Source organism: Onychostoma macrolepis, chromosome 22, assembly GCF_012432095.1.
Source record: "Onychostoma macrolepis isolate SWU-2019 chromosome 22, ASM1243209v1, whole genome shotgun sequence".
Lineage (NCBI taxonomy): Eukaryota > Metazoa > Chordata > Actinopteri > Cypriniformes > Cyprinidae > Onychostoma > Onychostoma macrolepis.
Window position 1 is genome coordinate 24,522,519 of NC_081176.1, and position 24,590 is coordinate 24,547,108.

The window sequence follows — 24,590 nt, forward strand, 5'->3', positions numbered from 1 at the left end:
CTCTGTGTGACAAACTCCAGGAGAAGGACAGGAGCTGGGTGGGAAGTCTGGCCGCAGAAGGAGGCAGCGCCAGCGGCATGGACCACTCAGCCATCCTCCCGCTGCGCTCCAAAAACTTTCGGGAGAAAAGCGACGTGCACTTTGTGGAGGTGATAAAGGAAGACAGGTGAGTGAGAGACGACTCGTTTGAATAGTAGTTTTGTAATTCAGTCATTCATTTTCACCTTGTTTTCTCCATATTGTCTTTTAGTCTGATGAAGGATTACTTCTTCAAGCCGCCCATTAACAAGCTGAGTCTGAACTTCCTGGAAAAACCTCTGGAGTCAGCTTACCGCACCAGCTACCATGAGCAGGTACACACTTGAAATAAAATAAAACACATAGATGAAACCTTTTTTCTTTCGGACAATTGGCAAGGCAAATCTATTTGGTTTAACTCAATGTACTGCAATAACAAAATCTAAAACTGAAATAAAAATGGATTAAAAACTATAAAGACATATATTTTAAAAACTACAAAATATGACAAACACAACAAAATTACTAAAACATTGACTAAAAATTAAATCAGAAATTCTAAAAACTTCAAAAAAAATTCTACTACAAAATATTAATAACATCTTTCAACATATCTCACTTTTGTTTAGTTTAACTTGATGTACTAAACAACAACAAAAAAACTGAAATAATGATTAAAAACTATATAGGTGTGTGTATGTATGTATATAGATAACACAAACACACAACAAAATTACTAAAACATTAACTAAAAGTGACAACTGAAAATATAAAAACTAATTAAAAACATGAATTAAAAATATTTCTCATTTTTATTTGGTTTAACTTGATGTACTAAAATAAAAACTAAAACTGAAAAATGAATAAAAACTACAGGGATGAAAAAAATATGTATATTATATACAAATATAAAAGCTAATTATGAATAAAACTTTAAAAAGTAAAGAATAAAAAACTTTCCTCAAACTGCCACGGCAGCATTTCTCATTTTCATTTGGGTTGAAAATTTGAAATGCTCAGTTAATTTGACGCACTAAAATAAAAAACTGAAATGAATTAATGAAAAAAAAAAAAAAAAAAAATACATAGACTAGGGGTGTAACGGTACACAAACATGACGGTTCGGTACATACCTCGGTTTTAACATCACAGTTCGGTATGATTTCGGTAGAGCAGGGGGAAGAACTGAACTTTTTTTTTTTTTTTTTTTTTAAATAAACAGTGGTTTCCTGAACAAGTTGCTCTTTCTTTAAATACATTGTTTTAAATAAAAATGTCTTTGTGATAAACATCTACCTCAGCTTATGCTTTAAACTATAGAGAGCCCTTTTACGTTATAAGGTTACAATTAACAACTTAACCCAAACTTAAATTTAATTGCTATTTATTTTTACATATAATAATCAAAACTCAACTTAAGTGGTTGTCATGACATGTTTCATAGCAGATAAATTTAAACATACACTAAATAATTAAGACTAACAGGTAAAGTATAATATAGTGTAATATTTCTAGACTTCATTTCACTGTGTGTGTGTATGTGTGTGTAATATATATATATATATATATATATATATATATATATATATATTTTGATTTGATTTGACATACAGTATAGATATATTTACTAGATGTTAAAATTAAAACACTGGTACAAACACACTCCTGTCAAAGAGAATATGTAGATCTTCAAACAATCATGCATGGACCTCTTCTGGTTATTCACAGAAGTGCAGCCTCATCACATCAGTGTGTAATGTTGAGTATGATCATCTCTGCGTTTCCTCCAGGTGGTGAATCAGGTGCCGGTGCAGACGTTTGCCAGTCCAGTTTTCAGCTCGCTGCTCGATGTTTTGCTGTCTTGTGCCGTTTTTCTCGCCCTGACCATTGCCTGCTTCCTGTATCCCCTCGTTACCATGAAGACGCCCCTGGCAACCACACTCGGTCTGGCAATCACAGCCGCTCTGCTGGAACTGGTCTCTCTCGTTCTGTCCATTCGGTGAGCTGGATGTTGTCATTTCCTCTATACTGTTATATTTAGATTAATTTGTAATTGAGCACTAGATGACAGGAAAACTAATCTTAAAAAAACTCTGATAATTTAAAATCAATATCAGTTTCTATGCTGTACATTATAATGTTGTGATGCCTAAATTCACTTATTATATTGTATTTATATACTTAAACAATAAACGAACATTTTCATTATCTGAAATAAATCTAATTACTTTTGCAGTCATCTAGTACTCACTTAAAGTGACTCATGATTTAAATAAGAATATATATATAGAAGTATTATTTATTATAATTAAATTAAATTAAATTAATCATTTAAATCATTAAATTTAAATTAATAATTTATATAGAATAATTCAACAGTGAAATGTAATCTTCTGCAAATCTCAGAATTAGTATCCATTTTTCATATGGGACATAAATGCCTAAATCCACTTTGGCCCCATTTACACTAGTGCGTTTTCGTTTTAAAACGGCGTTTTAGAATGAAAACGATCTCCGTTTACACTACACAGCCGAAAATGCATGTCACGTGACCATTCAGGTACAACCATAGATATGTATGGGTAGATCTCTATTAGATGGACACGTCTGCGTGCTTGGAGCGGTCGAATGCGGAATCTACCCGTACATATCTGTGTGTTCAACAATGAGCATGCTGTTATTGTTTACACGGTCGTCAAGGATACGCAGAGAGAATGTGGGCAGCCACGCCATCGTTTCCAAAAGTCTCAGTTTTACACTGAAACGCAACCCCGGAGTTTTCAAACTAATGCCGAGTTCACTGCACTATTTTAGCCCGATTTTTCGCTCGCCGACAGGTTTTGATAAATTGCCAACAAATGCCCGAAATCGCACGTTCACGCGAGTGACAATCGCTCAGTGTCAATTGTCAAAGACGCGATCTGAGGGAATCGCCGACACGTCGCCGACGCCTGTGAAATATTTGACATGCTAAATATCTGGAGCAGTCGCCGATTCACAATCACGCTGTGTGCAATGATTTCTGACTGAAAAATACATCGGCGATGACCTTCAGCCAATGAGAGACAAAGATACAGGGCAGATGGAAGTTCGGGGAGGAGTTATAGACCAGAATATCAGTAGCCTATTTTAATAGCTATATACAATTATATCATACAGAAACAAGCACAAACATTTGCTTGACCAGCCGCAACATCAACAGTTACTGCAAAATTATTTACCTCTCTTTGCAGAACACAATCCCTGTTCCCTGCATCTCCCTCCTGCATAATCAGTTTTTCTTTTTGTAGCTGGAAATCAGCGCACAGACAATTTGCGGGCTATATTTTTTTTAATAGGGTACTTCCAGTCTTGCTAGAGAACTCCGGTCTGACGCACGCGGGTTCTCACGTTATTTCCTTATCACTTTTTGCATGTGTTTTGTGGTGAAATGTGTTGTGAATGCTACCCCAGATAGTCACGCAGTGTGAAAACAACGGCGATCCGACGAGTTTGAAAATCGTGCAGTGTGAACTCAGCATAAAACAGGGTCTGCAGCAATGTTATATTTATATGTATATTTATAATGTTATAAGGTTATTTATTAACTAAACGTAAAACAATAAACAAACATTTTCTTTAGTTGAAAGAAACGTTAACGGAAATACTATTTTTAACATGACAGTGTGTCTGTATTATATTATTATAATATCCCTGCTAAAAAAAAAAACAATAGAAGCCCAGTAGAAACCATCACAGAAATTCTAATGGTTTCCATTAAAATACCATTATAAAGCATTAGCTTTTTCCAGTAAAACCATTATAAAATTCCTTTTTGTAGTGTGTTTTGGGCATTTTTCCAATAGGATTTAACATCCCACCAATAGAATCCATCACATACCAGTAGACACCATTATAGTTTCCATTAAAACCAATACAATTCCCATTATAACCATTAAAACCATTACATTTTCTATTGTGTTTTGGGCAGGGTTCAGCAGGGATGTTTATTTTAATATGTACCATATTCATTAATGGTTGATTTTGGATACTTAATAATTCATAGTCATTTTCCCTACTTTTACATTTTATTTTGACAATTACTTTTACAGTCACCTTGCGCTAAATTAATGTGAATCTTCAAAAACACTGTTCATTTAAATAATTTATATACAGTGAAATGTAATCTTCAGCAAATCTCAAAATCGGTATCCTTTTTTCATACTTTACATTAAAATGTTATGGTGCCCAGAGTCACTCGCAGAATTAAAAAAGGCATAAGCAAAATAGTGTCTAACTGTAATATTAATGGTTTATCTATCGGTCATAAAATGGATATAATGTTCAGTTTATTAGTTGGGTTTTTCCTAACTTTAATGATCTCTCTGTCTTTCTCCTGCAGTATGGTGTTTTGTCTGGATGATGTACAGAATTGCACTCGGTCTCTGTTGAAGCTGGTGTCTGGCTGGCTCCCGCGTCATGTGATCGGGGCTGTGCTCGTCTCACTTCCTGCTGTGTCCATCTTCTCCCACCTGGCTTACAGTGTGCAGCTGCCCATCCAGGTGAGCAGGAGAAAAGGAAGGTGACCTCCTTAAACTGCTGCTCAAAAGTTTTGGGAAATGAATACTTTTATTCTGCAAGGATAAAGACATTTATAATGTTACAAACTTTCTATTCATTAAAGAATCCTGGAAAAAAAAATAATAATAATCACGGTTTTCACTAAAATATTAAGCAGCACAACTGTTTTTAACATTGATAAATCAAAAATATTTCTTGAGCAGCAAATCAGCAGATTAGAATGATTTCTGAAGGATCATGTGACACTGAAGACTGGAGCAATGAGTTGTTTGGCTTTGTTTTTATTATTTTAGTATTGAATTGGTACTTCAGACATCTGTCTCTACAAGATATCTTCATCTTCAAGATTGTTCATTTTCCCCCAGTTTCTTGAAGGCTGTTAGATCAAAATAATAATAATATACTCTACAGGATCAAACTATAAGATGACATGCAGAACTGTACCGAGTATCTCAGCAGCCAGTGACTGTTGATCATTTAAACGTGTGCTCTTTCTTTCTTTCTCTGGTTCTGTAGGTGACCATGTTCCTGTGCTGTGCTCTCATTATTGCTATTATCCAGTACTGTAACTTCTGCCAGCTGAGTTTCTGGATGCGCTCTGCTCTGGCCACTGTAGCTGGTTTGTCTTTACTCATCCTGCTCTACAGTGCCACCACCAGGCCCAGGTCAGACATCCTCAGCCTGCTCAGCTTGCAAAGTATCAACAAACTTTACCATTATAAACTTAGTGTATTAATTTTCTGAAGATTTACTCACTCTCAGGCCATCCAAGATGTAGATGAGTTTGTTTCTACTTCATAACAGATTTGGAGAAATTTAACATTACATTATTTCCTCACCAATTGATCCTCTGCAGTGAATGGGTGCCGTCAGAATGAGAGTCTAAACAGCTGATAAAAACATCATAATAATCCACACCTCTCCAAGTCCATCAATTAACATCTTGTGAAGTGAAAAGCTGCATGTTTATAAGAAACAAATCCGTCATTTAAAATTAAACCATCACTTCTGGCTAAAATGTTGCTTTCTCCACGAAAAAAGTTGTCTCATCTGAATTCAGAAGATAAATATTTACAGATCAAGCACCGTTTGCAAGTGAAAACGGTCCAAAACAGATTTGTTGTCCTAAGCAAATATTGTGATGTTTTTATCAACTGTTTGGACTCTCATTCTGACGGCACCCATTCACTGCAGAGGATCTTCTGGTAAGGATGTCCTGAGTCAGTTTTCAGCAAATTTTCATTTTTGGGTGAACTATATCTTAAAATAAACACTGCATTCATTATAGTTTTATAAGATTGTAAAGTTTTGTGATTTTGTTGACTTTCATGACTGTTAATGATGGTACATGTCCACCGGTGCTTAATTCCATCCAATACCACCCAAAACAACAGAAGTGTGTCTGTAAAAGTCATTAAATAAAATAATTTAATATTGAAAGCAATTAATCCCACAATCCCCCACATAAACCTGCCACACAGCTTCTGTAGAGTGAATTGAAAATGCCTGCTCATCTCCGGTGGACATGTGTGGTTACTGTAGAGTACTCTTTATTTATGAATATACTTTAACTGTTTTCTTTTTACAGTGCCACTGACAGATTTCCAGCATCAGGGTGAGTGTTTTTTTGTTTTGTTTTGTTTTTTACGTGTCACAAAAACTATTCCTATTGCCGACTCTGATTTGAGCTGACATTTATAAGATGGTCGAGATTTTACTGATTGTATGTGAATGTGAAAATATAAAGCCCTTAATAAATCATGAAATGTGCAGGAAGTAATTTTATTGACATTATTAATATTACTGGAACTAAAACTAAAAGGGGGCCCATATTGACGGTATTAATATTACTCAAACTAAGTGGACATGAAATCAATATTCACATATCTATTTTCTATTGTACACTCTTTTCTTTTTTGTACAATAAATTTTTATTATTTTCACAAATAGAAGAACACACACAAAAAAAAAAAAAACTGAACACCCCCTACAACAACATACGAGAAACATATGCTTTACATACAATGTTAAATCAAATAAACATATACAGAATGTATCTTTCAGCATTCAGTGATGTTGATCAGACGTCCCAAACATAACAAACTTGCATAGGAGACATGTGACAAATGACAACGATATGTGTTCAAAAATGGGCTCAAAACATCAAACATTATTGAAATCCTCCAATTAAATGGACTCCTCGTGTATTCCTGAAAATCTGCAGACTGGCTCTGAAGTTAGTTAACTAGTGCCGTCTCATCCAGACTGCAAATTGAGGCAAAAATCTGTGCAAAGGTCATGTAGCATATTCCAGCCTTTAATCACAGGTTAATGCATGCTTAAATGTCAGAAGTAGTTTTAAAAGTTTTAAAATGTTTTAAAAATCTATGGCATTAAAAAAGTCCACGCACCCCTAGCACCATCCATGGTTTAAGACTTAAAACATCTTAAAACTGAAAGGGTATTTTTGAGCACCTTCTACTATTGGTGGTGTTATTCTGTAGAACACACCGCTCAAATCTGAAATCTTTTTCTCTTGGCTCCAGGAACATGAGTAACCAGAGTGCCGAAGTCGATCAGACAAGTGAGTTGGACTCTGCGCCCATAGCGCTTGACCTGCTCGTCCTAGAGACCGTGCTCTCCTTCTTCCTCTTGCTGATGCTGATTTGGTTCCTCAACCGAGAATTCGAGGTCAGCTACCGTCTGCATTACCACGGAAATGTGGAAGCTGATAAACATCGCATCAAGATCCAGACCATGCGAGATCAAGCGGACTGGCTGCTGCGTAACATCATCCCCATCCATGTTGCCGAGCAGCTAAAGGTCAACCAGAGTTACTCTAAAAATCACGACAATGTCGGGGTCATCTTTGCAAGTATTGTCAACTTCAGCGAATTCTACGAAGAGAGCTACGAGGGTGGGAAAGAGTGCTACCGAGTACTTAACGAACTCATCGGAGACTTCGACGAACTGTTGCGCAAGCCTGCATTCTCAAATGTAGAGAAGATTAAAACCATTGGCGCCACCTACATGGCGGCGTCTGGATTAAATGGGCAGCAGTGCCAAGAACAGCCACATCCGCACGCCCACCTACGTGCCCTCTTTGACTTCGCCCTTGAAATGATGCACGTGGTGGACGATTTTAACAAGAACATGTTGGGTTTCAAGTTCAAGCTGAGAATTGGCTTCAACCACGGGCCCCTGACTGCTGGTGTCATCGGCACTACCAAGCTGCTTTACGACATATGGGGCGACACGGTCAACATCGCTAGCCGCATGGACAGCACGGGAGTGGAATGCCGCATACAGGTTAGCGAAGAGAGCCACTGTGTGCTCAGCAGAATGAACTATGCCTTCGATTATCGTGGCACTGTAAACGTGAAAGGGAAAGGGCAGATGAGGACTTACTTGTATCCCCAAATGAACGAAGGCAGATCGGAGTCCACACAAAGCCTGGAACAAGGCCAGGTGGATGGTGCCGTTGGGCATTTAGAGCCCAACACACTTGCCAATACAACAACAACAACAACATCTGCTGTACCACTAAACCCTCCCTTCACTTCTCCCAATGTTGCCTCTATCAGTGGCCACGGTGTGCCTCAGGGCCGTGTATTAGGCCCGTCTCAGATTACAAAGGAGTTGCACCAAGACACTAAGGACAATTCTCCTGTTCCAGAGCTCAAAGAAAAGGATTACGAGAGTCCTTATCAAGCACCATCGCTAAGTGGTACACAACCTCCCTCAATAACACAACTGTATGCGCCGTTAGCCAGACCAGAGACACCTTTACAAGGAGAGGAAGATGAAGATGTAGATGAGCGTACAAAGCTCAGGGCAGTGGAGTGATTCAGATTGCCTCCTCACCTCGACTGACCTTCTTCAAGAGCCAATCCGCAGATAATTTTCAGGCTCTACTTTCTTCAAGGGGCTTTTCCGACCACAACTGTTGGAGTTCCAATGAGTAGCATTAGCCTGTATAGGGCATATGTGTTGATAACGTGACCTAAATAGAAAAATGGATGCGCTAAGCATCTGCTGTGTGGATCACAGTGTAGCACAGAGGGGGAAATGGATGGAGTTCATATTTTTGATGTTCTCTAATTTGTTTTTTGTTTATAAAGTGCCTTCACAATATGTAAGATCAGTCAAATGAACAAATGAAAGAGATGTTTGAACAAATATATCAGCATGGCTTTTTGAAAAGACGTGAACAGTGAAAAATGCTGTTTTTATTCGTAATGTATTCCACCTCTAATGCCGTATTATTTTGTTCATTTATTTCAGTATTTTCTATTCCTCTCTTTTAGAAAAAAATGGTCGAAAACGAGCCAATTGCTAATTAGAATCAGGATTACAGGCTAATATTTTAAAGTTATTATAATGAATATACAGTCAGTGTATTAGGTCCTCCGCTCTACTACGTAGGCGGTCACCTATATCTCATTAAAATAAAACCAAGGAAGACAAGGATAGATAAAGATGGGCTTCCGGCACTTCTTTCCACAATGCCCATATTAATATCCAGTATATCTGGCAGCAAACAATGTAGCTTTTATCAAAGGGAGGTAAAAGTGGCTCACGCAAAATAGCAACTCATGAAATGTGGAAAAAACAGCACAATTAGCCTTATTTGTTTGAATCGCAATGAAGAAAGATAGCAGAAACCATGCTGTGCGCTCTCGCCCCTTCATTAGAGGACACAAGGACCGGTGATTGTAATGCATTCGGAAATTCAGAGTATAATGTTTGTTGAAAACATGCTGTGTTTGGAGGTTCAGTGCATTATTATTTTTTTGCATACAATTAAGTCCCACAATTTAACGTTTCTCATTGCCTGAGGGAACATCCTACAGGATTCAAAATTAAATTAATAAGTCAAATTTTTCAGCATGGCACTTACAGTATTTAAGGATCTTAACACAGCAGAACGAGCGCCACTGTGTTTTTCCCTAAATATATCCAGTAAACTCCAGCAAACGAAGCCTTCAATGAAGTGTTCAGTTGAACAGATTTTGTAGCTGAATTGTTTATCAGTGCATTTGAATTCATTTCATTCAGTGCCTCGAATCAGTTGTTTTTCACTGTGATCATGCCAGCAGAGCCTGAGTTGGTATCGCCAATTCGCAATGGTTTTTATTGATCACTGTGCACTTGTGATACCAGTTCACTCCATGGCCTTGAGGAAGAAGGTTCTTTGTGCTGCCATAGTTGGCGAGCGGCTTGCAATTTTGTTATATGTTTATTTCTGCCTACTTTTTTAGAATATCTGATAGCTTTTTTTATTTGAGTGTCTCAATTCTGTTGAGATTTTGACAGCAGCTCTTCAAATTATTATTATTTTTTTCGACAGTTGTTCCGAGATCTGATTTTCTTTTGCTTTTCTTTACCTGATTTTTTTGGGCTCTGATGCATTCAGAACACTAGAGAATAGTTTGCAGTATCTCTTGCGATGCGTCTTACATTTCAATCATCAATCAAGCAAAGCATTTTTATTTTCTCAAGCAAGTCCTTTATTAGGATCTGTATCTTCTGCCATCATGTATAATGGATAAGCTTGACTCTGAGATTTGAAGAGGACAGATTTCTTTCTTTATTTCTGTTTACAGAACAATCACTAGTTTGTTCTCAAAAATGGGAAAAAATCCAGTGCCTTTTTGTTCACTCTTCTCCCCCTCAATTGTAACACCAGGTTGCTTCAGAGTCAAAATATCAGGGTGTCTTTTGACGCCGCAGCTTTCAGAACACCTGCAATATTATGTTATTGTATCATATTACTATTTCCTCTTTGATGTGAATTATAATTCCAGCCTTTAAAAAAAAAATAATAATAATAATAATTACACTGTGTATCTTTAAATGGAACTTTTCGGGATGGAAAAGGGATTTGATTTCGCTGTTAATTGTTTTATGGTGCACTGCTTTCCAGCCAACACATTCACCTTTGAGTTATTGTATCACTCCATTGGCTAAAGAAGCCCAGTGCTGACAGTATTGAATTATAATTAATTGTGCATAATGTATGTGGTTTTGTATTAAATGCATTTGTATTTATTGGGGCTGTGCATGAATCAGTGTGCAGCCACAGAGCCTGTTATCAAAAGGGCATATTTATGAAAGGGAGCCACTTAAAGCGAGGAGAAATGGGGTTTTGTACCCAGTTTCACCTAACGTAACAAGCACCTAAGGCCTAACTCTTGACAAGTGCCTCAGATTCAATTCTACTAAAGTTTTACGATATTTTAAATGAACTAAAATGGAAAAGTGTGAATTTAATGTTGTTCTATGTGCGATTGTTCCCATTTTTTTTTTTTCACCACTGCCCACATTCTTGTAGGTTTTCTGCATTTTAGTTTTAAAAATCAAGGATTGATTTCAGTTTGGAGACTCGTATGTTTTTTATTTTCAATTAGTTTGCCATTGTCACATGACTTTCACTGCTTCACAATTTTGTTTTGTATAGAATTGAACAGATCTTAATTGTTTAAGAGACGTATATTTGAGTGCAAATCTAAAACCAGTTTGTTTTGGTGCTCAAGTGTGTTAAAAATGTGCCCTTAAATATTCACATGCTTTTATTAACTGTGTATTAATTATTTTTGTGCCATTTATGGGAATGTGTAAACCAAAGAATTTTAATAGTGTGGGCAGAAGCTGCAAGACAGAGCTGTGGAATGTGGGCAAGATATTGTTGGTGATTTTATTATTTTTTATTTGTATTTTTATTTTCCAGTAGCACATGTTCTTCAATAATTTGTTCTTATGCACATGAGACACAGCGGGTATTGATTTATTAGCCGTTATATTCAGGCAAAAAGCATAATCTGTATACATTTGCACAGTGCACTCACTTTGTATGTACATATCATGTATTGTTTTATTTGATTTTTATGTTTCAAAATTGATAATACATGTGCATGTGCCAGATTTCGAGAGTAGAGAAACAATGAAAAGATACCAGAAGTGGTGTGTGTCTGTTTTATGTGTGGAAGAAATGTTGTTTTTAATATTAGCGATTTAAATCACGATTACCCATAACTTAGTAATGTTTTAAATTGATACTTTTATTAATATAAGAAGAGATGCGTATGTTTGGTGAGGGTCGGAATATAATTTAAGACGAGAAAAAAAAAAAAAAAAAAAATTAGGCATAAACTATCAGAACATAAAAATGTACGTTTTATATTATTTAAAATTAACGTAACTTGCACTGCTTCTCAACAACTTGTTTTAATGCAAACTATAACACTGGCTAAATGTAAAACTATTTCAAATTCTTGTCCCAAAAAAAAAAAAAAAAAATGAATAGGCATAAAATATCAAAATAATGTGTTTATAAATGTAAGTTTTCTATTATTTAAAATTAATATAATTTGCGCTGTTTCTCAACAGCTTGTTTTATTGCAAACCACCGGCTAAATGTAAAACTGTTTATCCATTTCAAATTCTTGTCCCAATACGCTTATTTTTAATAATCTACAGATGTGTGGTCGTGTAGCGCCTCCAGCGGCCGCCTCGCGCGCCGACGACAGGTTTGACGTAGGGCGTGATTGCGCTCGCGCTCCCCCTCCCCCTCGGCTCCGTCTATCTGGAAAAAGAAAAAAAAAAACTTTTTGTATCGAAGGAATCAACAGCCGCCATCTTGTCTCGGCTCGGAATCAGGATTTCGATACAGCACTATTTTTTATTTTTGGACGCGAAGCATCCAAATCGAGGTTTGACGACACCGTTCAGCGGAAAATGACACCTTTATATCGCCGCGAAGGAATTTTTGGCGAAAAATCCTGGATTTAATCGGCGTTCGTCGGCCACAAAACCCTCGTATATCTGGTTTCCCCTTCAGAGCGGCGCTTGCGTCCGTGTTTCGCTCCGAGCGGTTACTGTTTACCGGACGCTTTTGGAGGACAGACAGCGCAGTGGGGACTGTTTTGCAAAAATACCGCATTTTTATGCAACCGTGCATTTTTACACGGAGCCAGACGGTTTTTGCACGGAAAAAAATTGACGTCAGAAAATGGATCGCGTGCTGTTGCAACATTAACGACGCTCGCGCGCGAGGACTCCTGTGGATATTTTATTTGGGATTTAACGTTGAAATCGCGGAAAGGAGGCGTTTTCTCTCGGTAATATAACGATGATAATGTGGGTGTTGGGTGTTGGATTATCATGGGGTGAATGGTGGTGGCGACGCGGGGCGCTGTTGCTGCTTTTTTGAGAAAATCCTCCGCCGAGCCGCTCCACACACTCCCCACGTCTTTCAAAAGTAAGGTAACATCTGTTTTTCGGACGAAAGGATCCTTCGCTTTGATTTTTTCCCCCACAACATTCGGCCAGAAGCTCATTTTGATCGCAATGGCTGAAAATGTGCTGGAAGGTGGCCCTCCAAGCGCGAAGCGAGCGAAGCTGACAGCACCTGCTCCAGACGCTCCAGGTACGTTAAAAGTCCAGCAGCAGGCCTGATCCCAAACCTGCCAAATACTCCTCTAATCAACTCTTATGAAGCACTGTAACACACTTATTCACGCGACAGCTGTCAAACGAAGCAGTCCATTAAGCTTCACCTCAAAATGAAATCACCTGGTCACTCACGCTGTTCAAAACTCGCTTGACAGTAAAGAAGCCAGCTTTCAATGCGTGTCTTTAACGTTACATTACGTTTGACTGACATTTTGTGTTCTTACAGACAGGAGGGTGAATAAATAAAGACAGTTTTAATGTACTTAAGCTACTAGCATTGCGAGAATACAGCATCTAACGTAACGTTTAGGGAATCAAGTAGTTTAATAGTTATCGTTCAAACTTGTGTGCATTTAAACATCCAACTGCTGTCAATCTAATAGGCTCAGATGACATTTTTATAGCTTATTGCATCAGTCTGTCTATCATCACATTCATGCTTCAGGGTTGTCTCAGATCAGCACGTGGAAAGAGCTCCAGCTGAAAGTGCGTGAAGGAAGGGGACAGATTCGTGAGAATGTCCCGGGACAGTTTCTGAAAGTGAAAGTTTTCGTTTATGGTCGCTATGATACAGTCATAAATGTGCACGGTTATTATTGCTTACTAGGAAGTTCACGCGTTACTAAAGTTCACCATTTGCATTTAGACCTTTTATTAAAACGAATAAATAACGTTTTATCGTGCGTTTGACGCTGATTTTGTTAAAAGCACTTCTTATTTTATTTTTTTTCAAACGCATTAATCTCTCACAAAGCAAATATTAATTTCAGTTTTCCAGAAAAAGCGTTTTTGTTTCACATGGAGCGGGTCGCCTTTTCATGGGCGCCGCTACTGAGGTCACATGACCAACCGCGTCGCTTTACAGAGCATGCACGTGGATGTGGATCTAAACTTGACAAGGCAAAAACTCACTGAGTGCACTTTTGAGACTTTAAAATATTAAAACCCCATGGCTGGCTGCTCGAAAAGCCAAACTAGCGCTTTGTGAGTGCGCAAATGTCTTAACCCCTTAACTGTCACCGTCCCACCTGTGGGACGCTTGGCGCTCTTTTTTTCGTTGTCTTTTTTCCCTATCAAATATTTGAGTAATCATCATAAATTATATATCATTTGAAAGCTTAAAACCTCAAAATTCATACTGTGAAAACCATTTTGAAATCGGACATTGCTTTACCATGGAAATTGTACTTTAAAATCGTTTGGCGGTCTCCTCCCCCTTAGTGGGTGGTGTCAAGTGTCATATTACACAATGTATTACGGTCTTTTAGAATCAAAACTTTTTATAATCTTGACAAAATACATATTGCCGGAAAGGTCTGACTCTCAGGATTCCATATTTGGTGGTCTTTTTGTGATCGGAGTAATATTGACAGAGAAATATTGACAAAATAATATTTTGTATTTTCTTTACAGTAAATTTAAACTTCTATAACTTTTTGATACTTTCATATTTTAAAATAATTCCACTTTTGCAGTAATCTGCTGATTGTCTTCTTAAAAAAGAGTCCAACCTTATGTCTGTATTCCAAAGCATTCATGAATTATAAGAGTTTAAGTTCGGATAGTGCACTTTCATGTATATGTTCAAAAATGGGGGGTGACAGTTAAGAGGTTAAATGTGGCAAGCACTCCTGCTTTGTTCAAGTGGGATGAATTGAACAGATTATGAACCTAAACACAATCCAGGCCGAGTTCAGAGACATGCGAATATGCTGTTTGTGAGCTCACTTGTCCAAATTGTTGGTAATTGTGTGCTTCGGCTTGTTAACCTGTGTTGCCCAGTTAGAAGAGTACTTTGTTGTATTAGCTTGCAAACCTGTTACTTTTAGGCCCGTTTGAAGCGTCACCTCAGTTGTTATTAACCACATAAATGGTTTTAGTGGCCAACGCAGTGTGCATGCTATAGGCCTAGATTAGCATCATGTGTGCGATGATTAGCGGTCAAATGTGTTTAAAAACTCTGCACACACAGGCTGCATGAATTCAGCATCCCCTTGTTTATGCTAATCAGCATGTAATGCGTCTGATTATCTGTGTCTGCAGGCAGCTAGTGTGTTTGTATGTAAACTTGAGCTCTCGGTTTTATAGCTGAGAAGTCTTGTTGCACCTGTAGAGACCGGTTTCTCTGGCTTCTGTGCTGTTCATTCACGAAGTAGTGCTTGTTGGACCATCACACAGCATCCATCTTACCTACGTGCGTTTGGACTATATCACTTCATGATATGATTATTTTGACAGGTGAAGTGTGTAATTTGTTTCAGGAAGTATTTTTCCACCATCAAGCCAAACGATTCCAGTTGCGTTTGGACTTGAGCAGTGCAGATACAACGCCTCTTGTGACGTGATCTTTGCTTTCTAGAATAGAAAAGTATTTTTCCACACACCAACACTTGAAAACTCATCATCATATTATGCAGTTAATATTTCGTCAATAAATGTTCTTTGTAGCAAGTTTTAAATCTTTATAGTCTGGAAGTACTTTTTATATCAACCCTAAACATTGCACTTCGACTCCCATTTTCATACGCTAATGTATTCCGATCAAAAAATTAGTGTTCAAAACTGGAAGAAAGCTTTGGTGATAATGTTGCTGAAGCTATAGTGCGTATAATTGTTGTTTTTGCCTTGTTGACATATCTTGATAAGTATATCAGAAGTATATCAAATATTTAGTTTTCTCCACAGACTCGTTCATAAAGCAATAATGAACATATGCATGTTCGATTGAGAAGATAGTCATATTCACACGTTTACATGCTTTACACATTTACAACTGGATGATATTTTTCCGGTTGACAAGATAATTTCAGATCTACACCGGCTCTACCAATCTGATCGAAATTTAATTTGTTTCAGTTGGTTCGGTGTTTACATGAAGGCTTTTCAATATGAGTATGAACAGATAACATATATTCTAGGTAACATATCCAAGTGCCACGGAATGGTGTGGTTTTGCAACAAAGAAAGTTTGGTGGAAAAGGTTCTAATGGGGGTTTCAAAAAGTTTCAAACTTTCAAAAAAGTTGTTGCAAATTCAAGCAAATGGCACATTATTTGTGGCAGTTTGCAGCAGGAATTTCTTTTTTTTTTTGCACTAAATAATTGACTATTAATAGTCTTGCTGTCATTTATACTATCCATTTTAGCTGTTTTATAATAAGTCATAAATCAGACATAAGTGCGCATATAACCGTGACCCATCTTGGTATGATGAGCCTGAAACCAGTCTAATTGTGCAAAGTTTCCTTAAAACTGCTCAGTCAACTAGTGAGGAATCAGCTAAAAGAGCAACATCCCTAACACTCCCAACAGGCCACACAACAGTCAGCTAAAGCTTCGACTTCTGCACTGAGTTAGTTAACTCACACACATGCCTTCGCTTAGAGCGCTTGAGTGCTGCACGCCAGAGATGTGTCCAACTGTGCTGTGAACATGCTTTGAGACACCATGCAGATCAAAGAATATAGCCAGAGATCTTGACATGCATGAGTTAATGGATGTTTACATGGCTGTGGGTGATTTGTTACGATAATCATAAACTGCTGTAATTTAAAAAATAAAACTGGATCTGAAAGGAGAATTAATTATTTAGTAATTAATTACTTTATTTATTTATTTTTAGCTATAATACACTCTTTTTATTGGTATCTTGGTTCCATCAAGAACCTTTCCGTTGAGTGAAATGTTCTTTATTTTGGGATAAGGTTCTTTAGATGTTCTTCACACTGAGAAAAAATGGTTCTTTTCAGAACTGTTCTTTGTGGAACTCAAAATGGTTTTTCGTTAGCGGCGGAGCTTAGAAGAGGAAGAATTCAGATACATCATTTTTCAATGTCATGTGGACAGATAGCAGTTAGCCTAGGGCGCTAAATCAGGTTCATTCTTTCCTAAGTTCTGTTTTATTTTTTTCATGCATATTTAAATATAAGTCACAGATATTAGCATCGTTATTTGAGTTTGATTAATTTTACAGCCCTACTTGTGATTTTATTCATTCAAAATTTGCCCAATTCCATGACATTTCATGTTATACAGTAAATTCTGTTTTTATAACAGGGTTTCATGATTCTGTTCACATATTCTGCATCACAGAAATTAAAGGCAAATGGTTCAAAAAGTGACTCAATTACTAAAAAGGAAAAAGTGTGTGTCATATACTAAATGAATAAGGATCACACACTACGTAAATTATAGGTTCTGGCTCAGACTTTCGGCAACTAGTCTCCAGACGGCAAAATCAAGGCAAAAATCTCGACAAAAGTTGCGTAGCTTATTCCAGTTTTAAGTTAGCCCTCTTTGAATTTTTTTTTCTCTAAATTCATCCTTGCTTTGAAACAAAATAACTGACCTAATGCATTTCAAGAAACTTGCTGTCGTACTTCAGCTCTTTGAGCCGTGTTCGTTTATTATGTAAAATTAATGTATATTTTTTGTGGTCACTATTACAGTTTTGGGCAATACAATTTCAGTTATTTAGTGTATTTGTTGAATATTTATCAGTTATCTAAGCGGTATTTTTATTTTATTTTTTCCCAGTTCCAATTGTTAATATTAACTTTTTGAGCATGTTATAAATTGTGTCAAAAGTAGGGTTGCAAAGATGCAGAAAATTTCTGGTAAGTTTCTGGAAATAGTCTAGAATTTTGTGAAACTTTAAAGGATTTTTTTTGGAAAGTTTACAAAAATGTTCCGCCCCTTTGCAATCCTAGTCAAAAATGACTCACTATACACTGTGTACTTATATTATACAATATTACTAAACTGTCTAGTGGATGAATTCAGTAAGATTATTTTGTCATCCAACATCAGAATCTGTTGAGTGCATGATCTTTTTCTTTTTGGAATTTTTTGTGTGAACACACACACTACTCAAACTCTTGGCATGGAGTAGTGTGTATGTACGTGAATGTGAACGCACCTATAGTTTTGCAAGGTTATGACTAGGCCTGCACAGACCCTGACGTATTCTCCATCTTTGCATCTTCGTTTATGGATTTGGCGAACAACTTTCTGGCTACCAATACAACTGTAGCGTCACAAGTTAAATTTTACAGATTTTCCCTACAATCATTTTAGAAAATGTGGAAAAAGTGTGTCGATTCCATTTGGACTTTGTTATAACAAGATGGCTGAAAATCGTTTCTGAAATGGCTGTCGTTTGAAGCTCAACGTGCCATTCTGGTCTGTTATGGGCTGTTTGCGTGTTTTTGATGACTGAGGTGCGATAGTCACTTCCAGGGTGACAGATGGACTAGAATGTTCCTTTTCTTAAATGAAAGCTCTTTAAAACCCATCAGCCGCCAAACTGATGTGTCACAGAAGTCAAGCAGAATCAAGAGGGCTGGAGATATTTCACTAGAGTATATCTGGCATGGTTCACCAGTTGTGTGGGGTCATTTAGTGGTGTTTTAGTCTGAAAGCACAGACCTGGATCATCTCAGTAGTGATAACGCATCACAGGACAGTCAGACCAAATTAAATCCACTGTCTTTAGACAAAACACACTCAGAAACAAACTAAGACTACAGAGAGATTTTGTCATTTCTGTATTTGTTACATGAAAACATATTTTGGGTTGTTTGAAGTTGTTGGCTAATTGCTTTTCATGAGCTGTGTTACAGAAACGTCCTTCTGTCTTCTTAGAAATCATGGAATTTAGAAACTTGGTCAAGAATTAAGACATTTCTATAATACAGTTAGGCAAGTTCATGGTCAAGTCCACTAAAAAAAACAATGAATTTTAACTTTTTATTGTGCAAAATTTTGATAGCCTTCATAAACACCCAGGTGAAAACACAAGTGCACTTCCATAATGTACTTAAAGTGCTCTATTTTTGCGCACTAATTTTGTACTTGATATACTATATTCATCTAAGTGTACTCAACTGTGCTATTTTGAGACACCATGAATATGAACTAAAATGCACTTTTAACATACTATCTTTTTATTTAAAAAATGTATTTAGTTACCACTTGTAGTACACTTGAACCCATCTTTCATACACTATTACACTCAAGTGTATTCATGGTGTCTCAAAATAGCACAGTTGAGTACACTTAGAAGATCTTAAGTTTATCTTAAGAAGTACTAAAAGATCATTTTTAGTATATTAAGTACAAAAGTAGTGCGTGAAAATAGAGCACTTTAAGTACATTATGGAAGTGCACTTGTTTTTCACCTGGGCAAGCACGCTTTGAATTGAAGTCTGTAAAATGTCATTTTCTTGAAGATTGCTGAAGGTCAAGTTGCTAATGGGAATTGATTTTGAGAAATTCTCGGAGAGGTTGTTAGCATCCCAACAGTTACTGCTAAAGTGCAACATGCCATCTGGATGATAAAATCATCTGAGAATTTATTTGGTTTTTAAAAAATAATACTTCTAAAGCTAAAAATCATAAGAATTAGTTATGCACCATTTAATTATTAATTTGTTTTCAGAAAAACGACCAAATCTGTTAATGCTATTACTGTAAAATATATTTGTTCAAAGATTATTATTAATTATAGAAAAACAGATAGAATGTATAGAAAAAAAACTTTTAAATGCCATTGAATTTAATCAAAGCTAATTAAGAAATCTTGACATATATGCACATTTTTCTGTATTTTCTAGTTCAGTTGAAAACTAAACATTTTCATCTCTGAAATAAATGTTCTGCTAGTAGCTAAATCAAGTGACCTAAAGAACTTTGTTTGTAAAAAGCATCTCTAAAACCAAAGCAGGGATTTAGAGACAATGCCGTGTTTGTGAACTGGGATGAAAGCAGGAAACATGACACTTTTACAAGATGGGATTCAGCCCAGTAAAAACTTTTAGTGGTAAGCCATGTGACCAAACCAGCCGCGTGTTAACCTTCCACCGCGGTGCCAAGAGTTCCCTCCGTCTCTCTTTCCACTCCACTGCTGTCTATCAGCAGCAGGTCTGGCCTAAACAGCCTTGTGAAACCTGAACCCGGTCTGCTGCTCAGGGCCGGCACATGCTCGCAGTGTTTTGTGTGCAAACACTCTTAAACCCGAGAAGGAATTATAAGGATATATCATCTGGATCTTCAAATCCTGCTTCATGCTTTGTTGTTCTGCTGTTCTTAGGCCATAAAGTAGGGCTGACTAAAAAGATTGATTCTTATCATCTTAATTTGAACTTCTTGATATTGGTTTTTAAATCTATGCCAGTGTTTCCTAAACCACATTTCACCACAGCACTGCAGAGTTTAAGGCTTAAGTGTTCATGAGTTAAGAATTTTATAACGATTTTACACATTGCAATAATGCATTTTACATACAAAATTTATTGGACATTTTGGATGGTATCTGCAGAGCAATTTGAGGTTGTTTAATTATTACTTTTTGTTCAGAATGTTCAGAATTGCATATTGTGGGCTCCGTGATTCATTTTTAAAATTTATACTTTAGTAATGTACTGAGTTAGAAGTTTCCCTGCACGATTATTTCTGGACTATTTCTTTTCAAAAGTTTGAGATTGGTATAGTTTTTAATGTTGAAAGAAATCTCTCATGTTCACCGAGGCTGCATTTATTTAATCAAAAATACAGTAAAACTGTAAAATTTTGTCAAATCATTACAATTTGAAATAGCTGGTTTGCATTTGAACTAGTTCTGGGCGGTATACCGGTTCATACCGAATACCGGTGTTTATTTTTCTTATGATATGAATTATTACAATACCGGTGTTAAGTAAGTAACGTTCGGAACGCGACACTGTTTGAGAGGGATCTCTTTTCACTATTGCATTGTGGCGAGAACACAGCTGTATGTGTTACTAAGCGTGATTAGTTCTGAAGCTGTAGAACTAGTAGAACGTGATGACACAGAAGAGCTCATCCACAATATCCACCGCCCGCTGCCATCAGCTCCCGCGTCTCACACGCACGAGCGCGACCTTAGCACTATATTTAGCAACTTTCAGACCCTTTTAGTGGCTTTTTTCCATAGAATATACAAACTGATAAACCTTAGCTATGGTTCAGTTGGAAGATATCGCCAGTGCTGCCCCGCGAGCGCGACATCCGACTGTCCCGGCGCAGTGTCGCCTCTCTCTGCGTCTGTTCTGTGCAGTGACCGGCAGAGAAGCACCACATTCAACTGGCTGTACCGCAGCAGATTCGTCAATAAATGAGTACAAAACAGCGTTTCCAAGCACTTGCCGCTAACTGACTGTTTGGGATTATAAATATGAGCATAGTTCATCTGTTAATATTATCCACTTTTTTTTGTTTATTTTTTAGTTTGTTACTCAGACGCAGGCAGTGCGCTGCATGAGACAAAAAAGTAACGTTAATAGCCAAAACCACCGCATAGCCGCTCTTTAGTGTAAGGTTAGATGCATGTTGATTTTATCAGACGATGTCGAGATTATAAATGAGTGACTCCTGGTTAACATGTCTTAACGAGTCGTGTTACTGTTTAGTCACTATTTAGTGTGGAATTTTTCTACAATATTCGCTCATCGACAGTAAAATAGGGCATTCTAAGTCAATCTACTGCAGTTTTTCCTCCCTCAATCAGTACAAAATGTGGTTAACACCCGGTCATGCATGAAAAAAAAATATACCGTCATATACCATGAAACCGGTATAATTTTGAAAAATACCATGATATATATTTTTGGTCATACCGCCCAGCACTAATTTTAACATATTTTAATATGTAACATGTAATTTTTAGCATCATTACTCCAGTCTTCAATGTCACGTGATCCTTCATAAATCATTGTCAATAAACAACCCTAGGGTTGAAGTGGTGTTATGATTTTAATAAATTGATTTTTTGATAGCAGTAGTGGTAGTGTGCTGATTTTAGTTTATTGACAGTGAAGTGTTTCATGTGATCGAGCACCTGCCTAAAGTTTTTTGGATGTGTGCATATTACACCACCTTCCTTCAGAAATCATTCTAATATACTGATTTGACTCTCAAGAAACATTACTTAATATTATCAATGTTGAAAACAGTTGTGCTGCGTCATATTTTTGTGAAAAAACCGTGATACTTTTTTCCTCCCCAGAATTACAAAAGTTCAAAAGAACAGCATTTCTTTGAAATAGAAATCTTTTGTAACATTCTTGACTGTCACTTTTAATGAATGTAATGCATCCTTGCTGAATACAAATATCAGTTGCGATATTATAGTATCAAATTGATATTATAACTGAGAAATGCCCAAATAAACCAGAATGGATTCAGAATTAGAACACACATGGTGTGAACACTTGAAAATGATTATTCTAAGATTGAAATGTGGGATTTACAGAGATGGATAGCTGAGTTAAAAGTCTTGGTTTGTATGTATCCGTTGCTATCCTCCCCATCCGAGTGAAATCCCAGGCGAGGCGCACCTGTCCCAGCTCAGACGGCCCGCTATCTTTCAGACGCTGTGAACGACAGCTGTGGTCTGCTGCTGCGCGAAGAGACTATTTATAGCCCCCCGCCGGAGCCACTATAACGAGCTTCAGCCTGATGGTGGAGGGAGAAATCTGGATCCCCATTGGGACTTGAGATTCCAAGGTGCTGCCGAACGTGGACGTTGCTTTGCATTTTGGCTCGGCTCCAAGCACGGAGAGGGCGGGACGTTGGCACTAGACAGCTGAATGTGTAAGCGAGGACTTGCACGAGTCTGGCTCCGTGATGTGGGTCATTAAACAGGGAGCAAAAGAAAAGGGATGATCCCTACTCCTGCCTCCCTCGTGTTTAGCACCTGCTGTGTCTGGCAGCGTGTCTGTGTTTACTCTCGAACCGGTGCGACCTCAGCGCTACCCGTGCTGCATCTCAATCAGAGTCGCGCATAGATTGACAATGTAGCTCTGGGAAACACCACGCAAAAGTTGACCAAGATTTCAGGGCTGCGAAAACGGGCAACTTTCAGAATGGGAAACTAGTGTGTGAAATACTGTGTAGTATGTACTGTGTTCTGCCTACTATTTTATATAAAAATAGCATGTGAAATATTATGCTATGGTAAATATTACAAACGTAGTACGCTATATTGTCATTTGACCACACTAGCGTACCTGCAATTTTCTAAAAAGAGTATGTGAAACAGTCGTTGTTTGACTACTTGTGTTTTGCACACTATTCAGTGTGTACTATACATACTGCGTTGTCACTTGTCCTCACTAGTGTGCGGCACACTATGCAGTATGTGCTGTGTACTTACTGCCTGTAAGTATAGTATGTAAAGCAGTTTTCAACAGTAAAAACATTAGTGTGCTATATTGCCCTTGTTTTCATTTGTATTTATACTGTCAAATTTCTCTTAAAATATTATTTTAAACAGTCTTCAGTAGTACACGTTACAAATGAGCGTACACTGCATCATTGCTTGGCACACTATGCAGTAGGTACTGTAAATGCTACCTATTATTTTTAAAAATAGCATTTGAAACAGTAGTACACTACGTTATTGCTTGTCCTTACTAGTGTGCGGTATACTATGCAGTTTTAAAAGTGTGTCTGATTTTCTAAAAATATTATGTAAACCAGTCCTCCAACAGTAAACATTACAAATAGTAGTATGCTACATTGTCACTTGAATTTATTTTTATTTTTTTTAGAAATAGTACACAAAAATGTTCTGCAATAGTAAAGGTTACAAACATTACCACTTGATCTTACTAGTGCAAGTCTTCATTAGTAAACATTGCAAACAGTAGTACACTACATTGTTGCTAATGTGCAGCATACTAAGTATGTACTGTATACTTTCATAAAAGTAGTACATAAAACAGTCTGCAATGGTAAGTGCTACAAATGGTATGCAACATTTTTGCTTGAGCTCACTAATGTACAGTAACATGCAGTATGTACTGTATCCTGCCTGTGATTTTATAAAAAAAAAAATAGCATGAAATAGTCTTCAGTGGTAAACTTTACAGTAGTATGTATGCTGCATTGTTGCTTCTCCTCACTAGTGTGCGGCACACCATGCAGTATGTACTTTTGCCTGTGATATTGTTAAAATGCCATGCGAGTCATAAATGGTAAATGTAAGGAATAGTAGTATGCTACATTGTCACTTAAACTTCACTTGTGTGTGGCGTACGATGCAGTATGCACTGAATACTTTGTGTTCTTATAAAATACTATGTGAAACAGTCCTGCAACAAACTTCACTAACTGTAGTACACCCCATTGTCATTTAACATCTCCAGTGAATGGTGTAGTATGCAGTATGCACTATATACTGGTTACAGTTTAAGCAGGCTTGTTCTTTTTAGAAAAACATTGAGAAAATCATTATCAAATCCATTAATTTTGCACCTGAATCGGTGGTGATATCGTCTCTAGCATAAGTCCTGTTGTGTTGGTGGCATTTACTCTGCTAAACATCTGTCGTTAGTCTCTCACTGTCACAGACGTGATTGAGAACGTCTCCTTCCTCCCAGCTGTTCTGAGGTATCATACACACTCCTGTGTGTGTGTATAACGTGTCAGTCGTTCATTAGCAGGTTTTAATAGATGAGGTGGATTTATTAAAGCTATTAGCAAACTCGGCGGCGGATCAACCTCATGCAGGCATATTGATTTAGACTACTGCTCTCT

At 37.2% G+C, this 24,590-nt stretch overlaps 2 protein-coding genes across 6 annotated transcripts in view; both read left to right on the forward strand.

Moving 5' to 3' along the window:
- adcy9 (adenylate cyclase 9) overlaps window positions 1–11,538 on the forward strand; it is a 41,816-nt gene extending 30,278 nt beyond the window's left edge. The window contains exons 4-10 of the mRNA XM_058759781.1: window positions 1–166; window positions 251–353; window positions 1,809–2,017; window positions 4,400–4,559; window positions 5,095–5,243; window positions 6,167–6,193; window positions 7,125–11,538. The exon at window positions 1–166 is cut by the window's left edge and continues 82 nt beyond it. Coding sequence (XP_058615764.1) covers window positions 1–166; window positions 251–353; window positions 1,809–2,017; window positions 4,400–4,559; window positions 5,095–5,243; window positions 6,167–6,193; window positions 7,125–8,424 — 2,114 coding nt within the window. The 3' untranslated portion in view covers window positions 8,425–11,538. The remainder of the gene's footprint in view (window positions 167–250; window positions 354–1,808; window positions 2,018–4,399; window positions 4,560–5,094; window positions 5,244–6,166; window positions 6,194–7,124) is intronic.
- Window positions 11,539–11,676: 138 nt separating this feature from the next.
- Window positions 11,677–24,590, forward strand: part of crebbpa (CREB binding protein a) — a 58,684-nt gene continuing 45,770 nt past the window's right edge. For all 5 annotated transcript variants that reach the window (XM_058759776.1, XM_058759777.1, XM_058759780.1 and 2 more), the window contains exon 1: window positions 11,677–13,006. In XM_058759776.1, coding sequence (XP_058615759.1) covers window positions 12,751–13,006 — 256 coding nt within the window. In that variant the 5' untranslated portion in view covers window positions 11,677–12,750. The remainder of the gene's footprint in view (window positions 13,007–24,590) is intronic.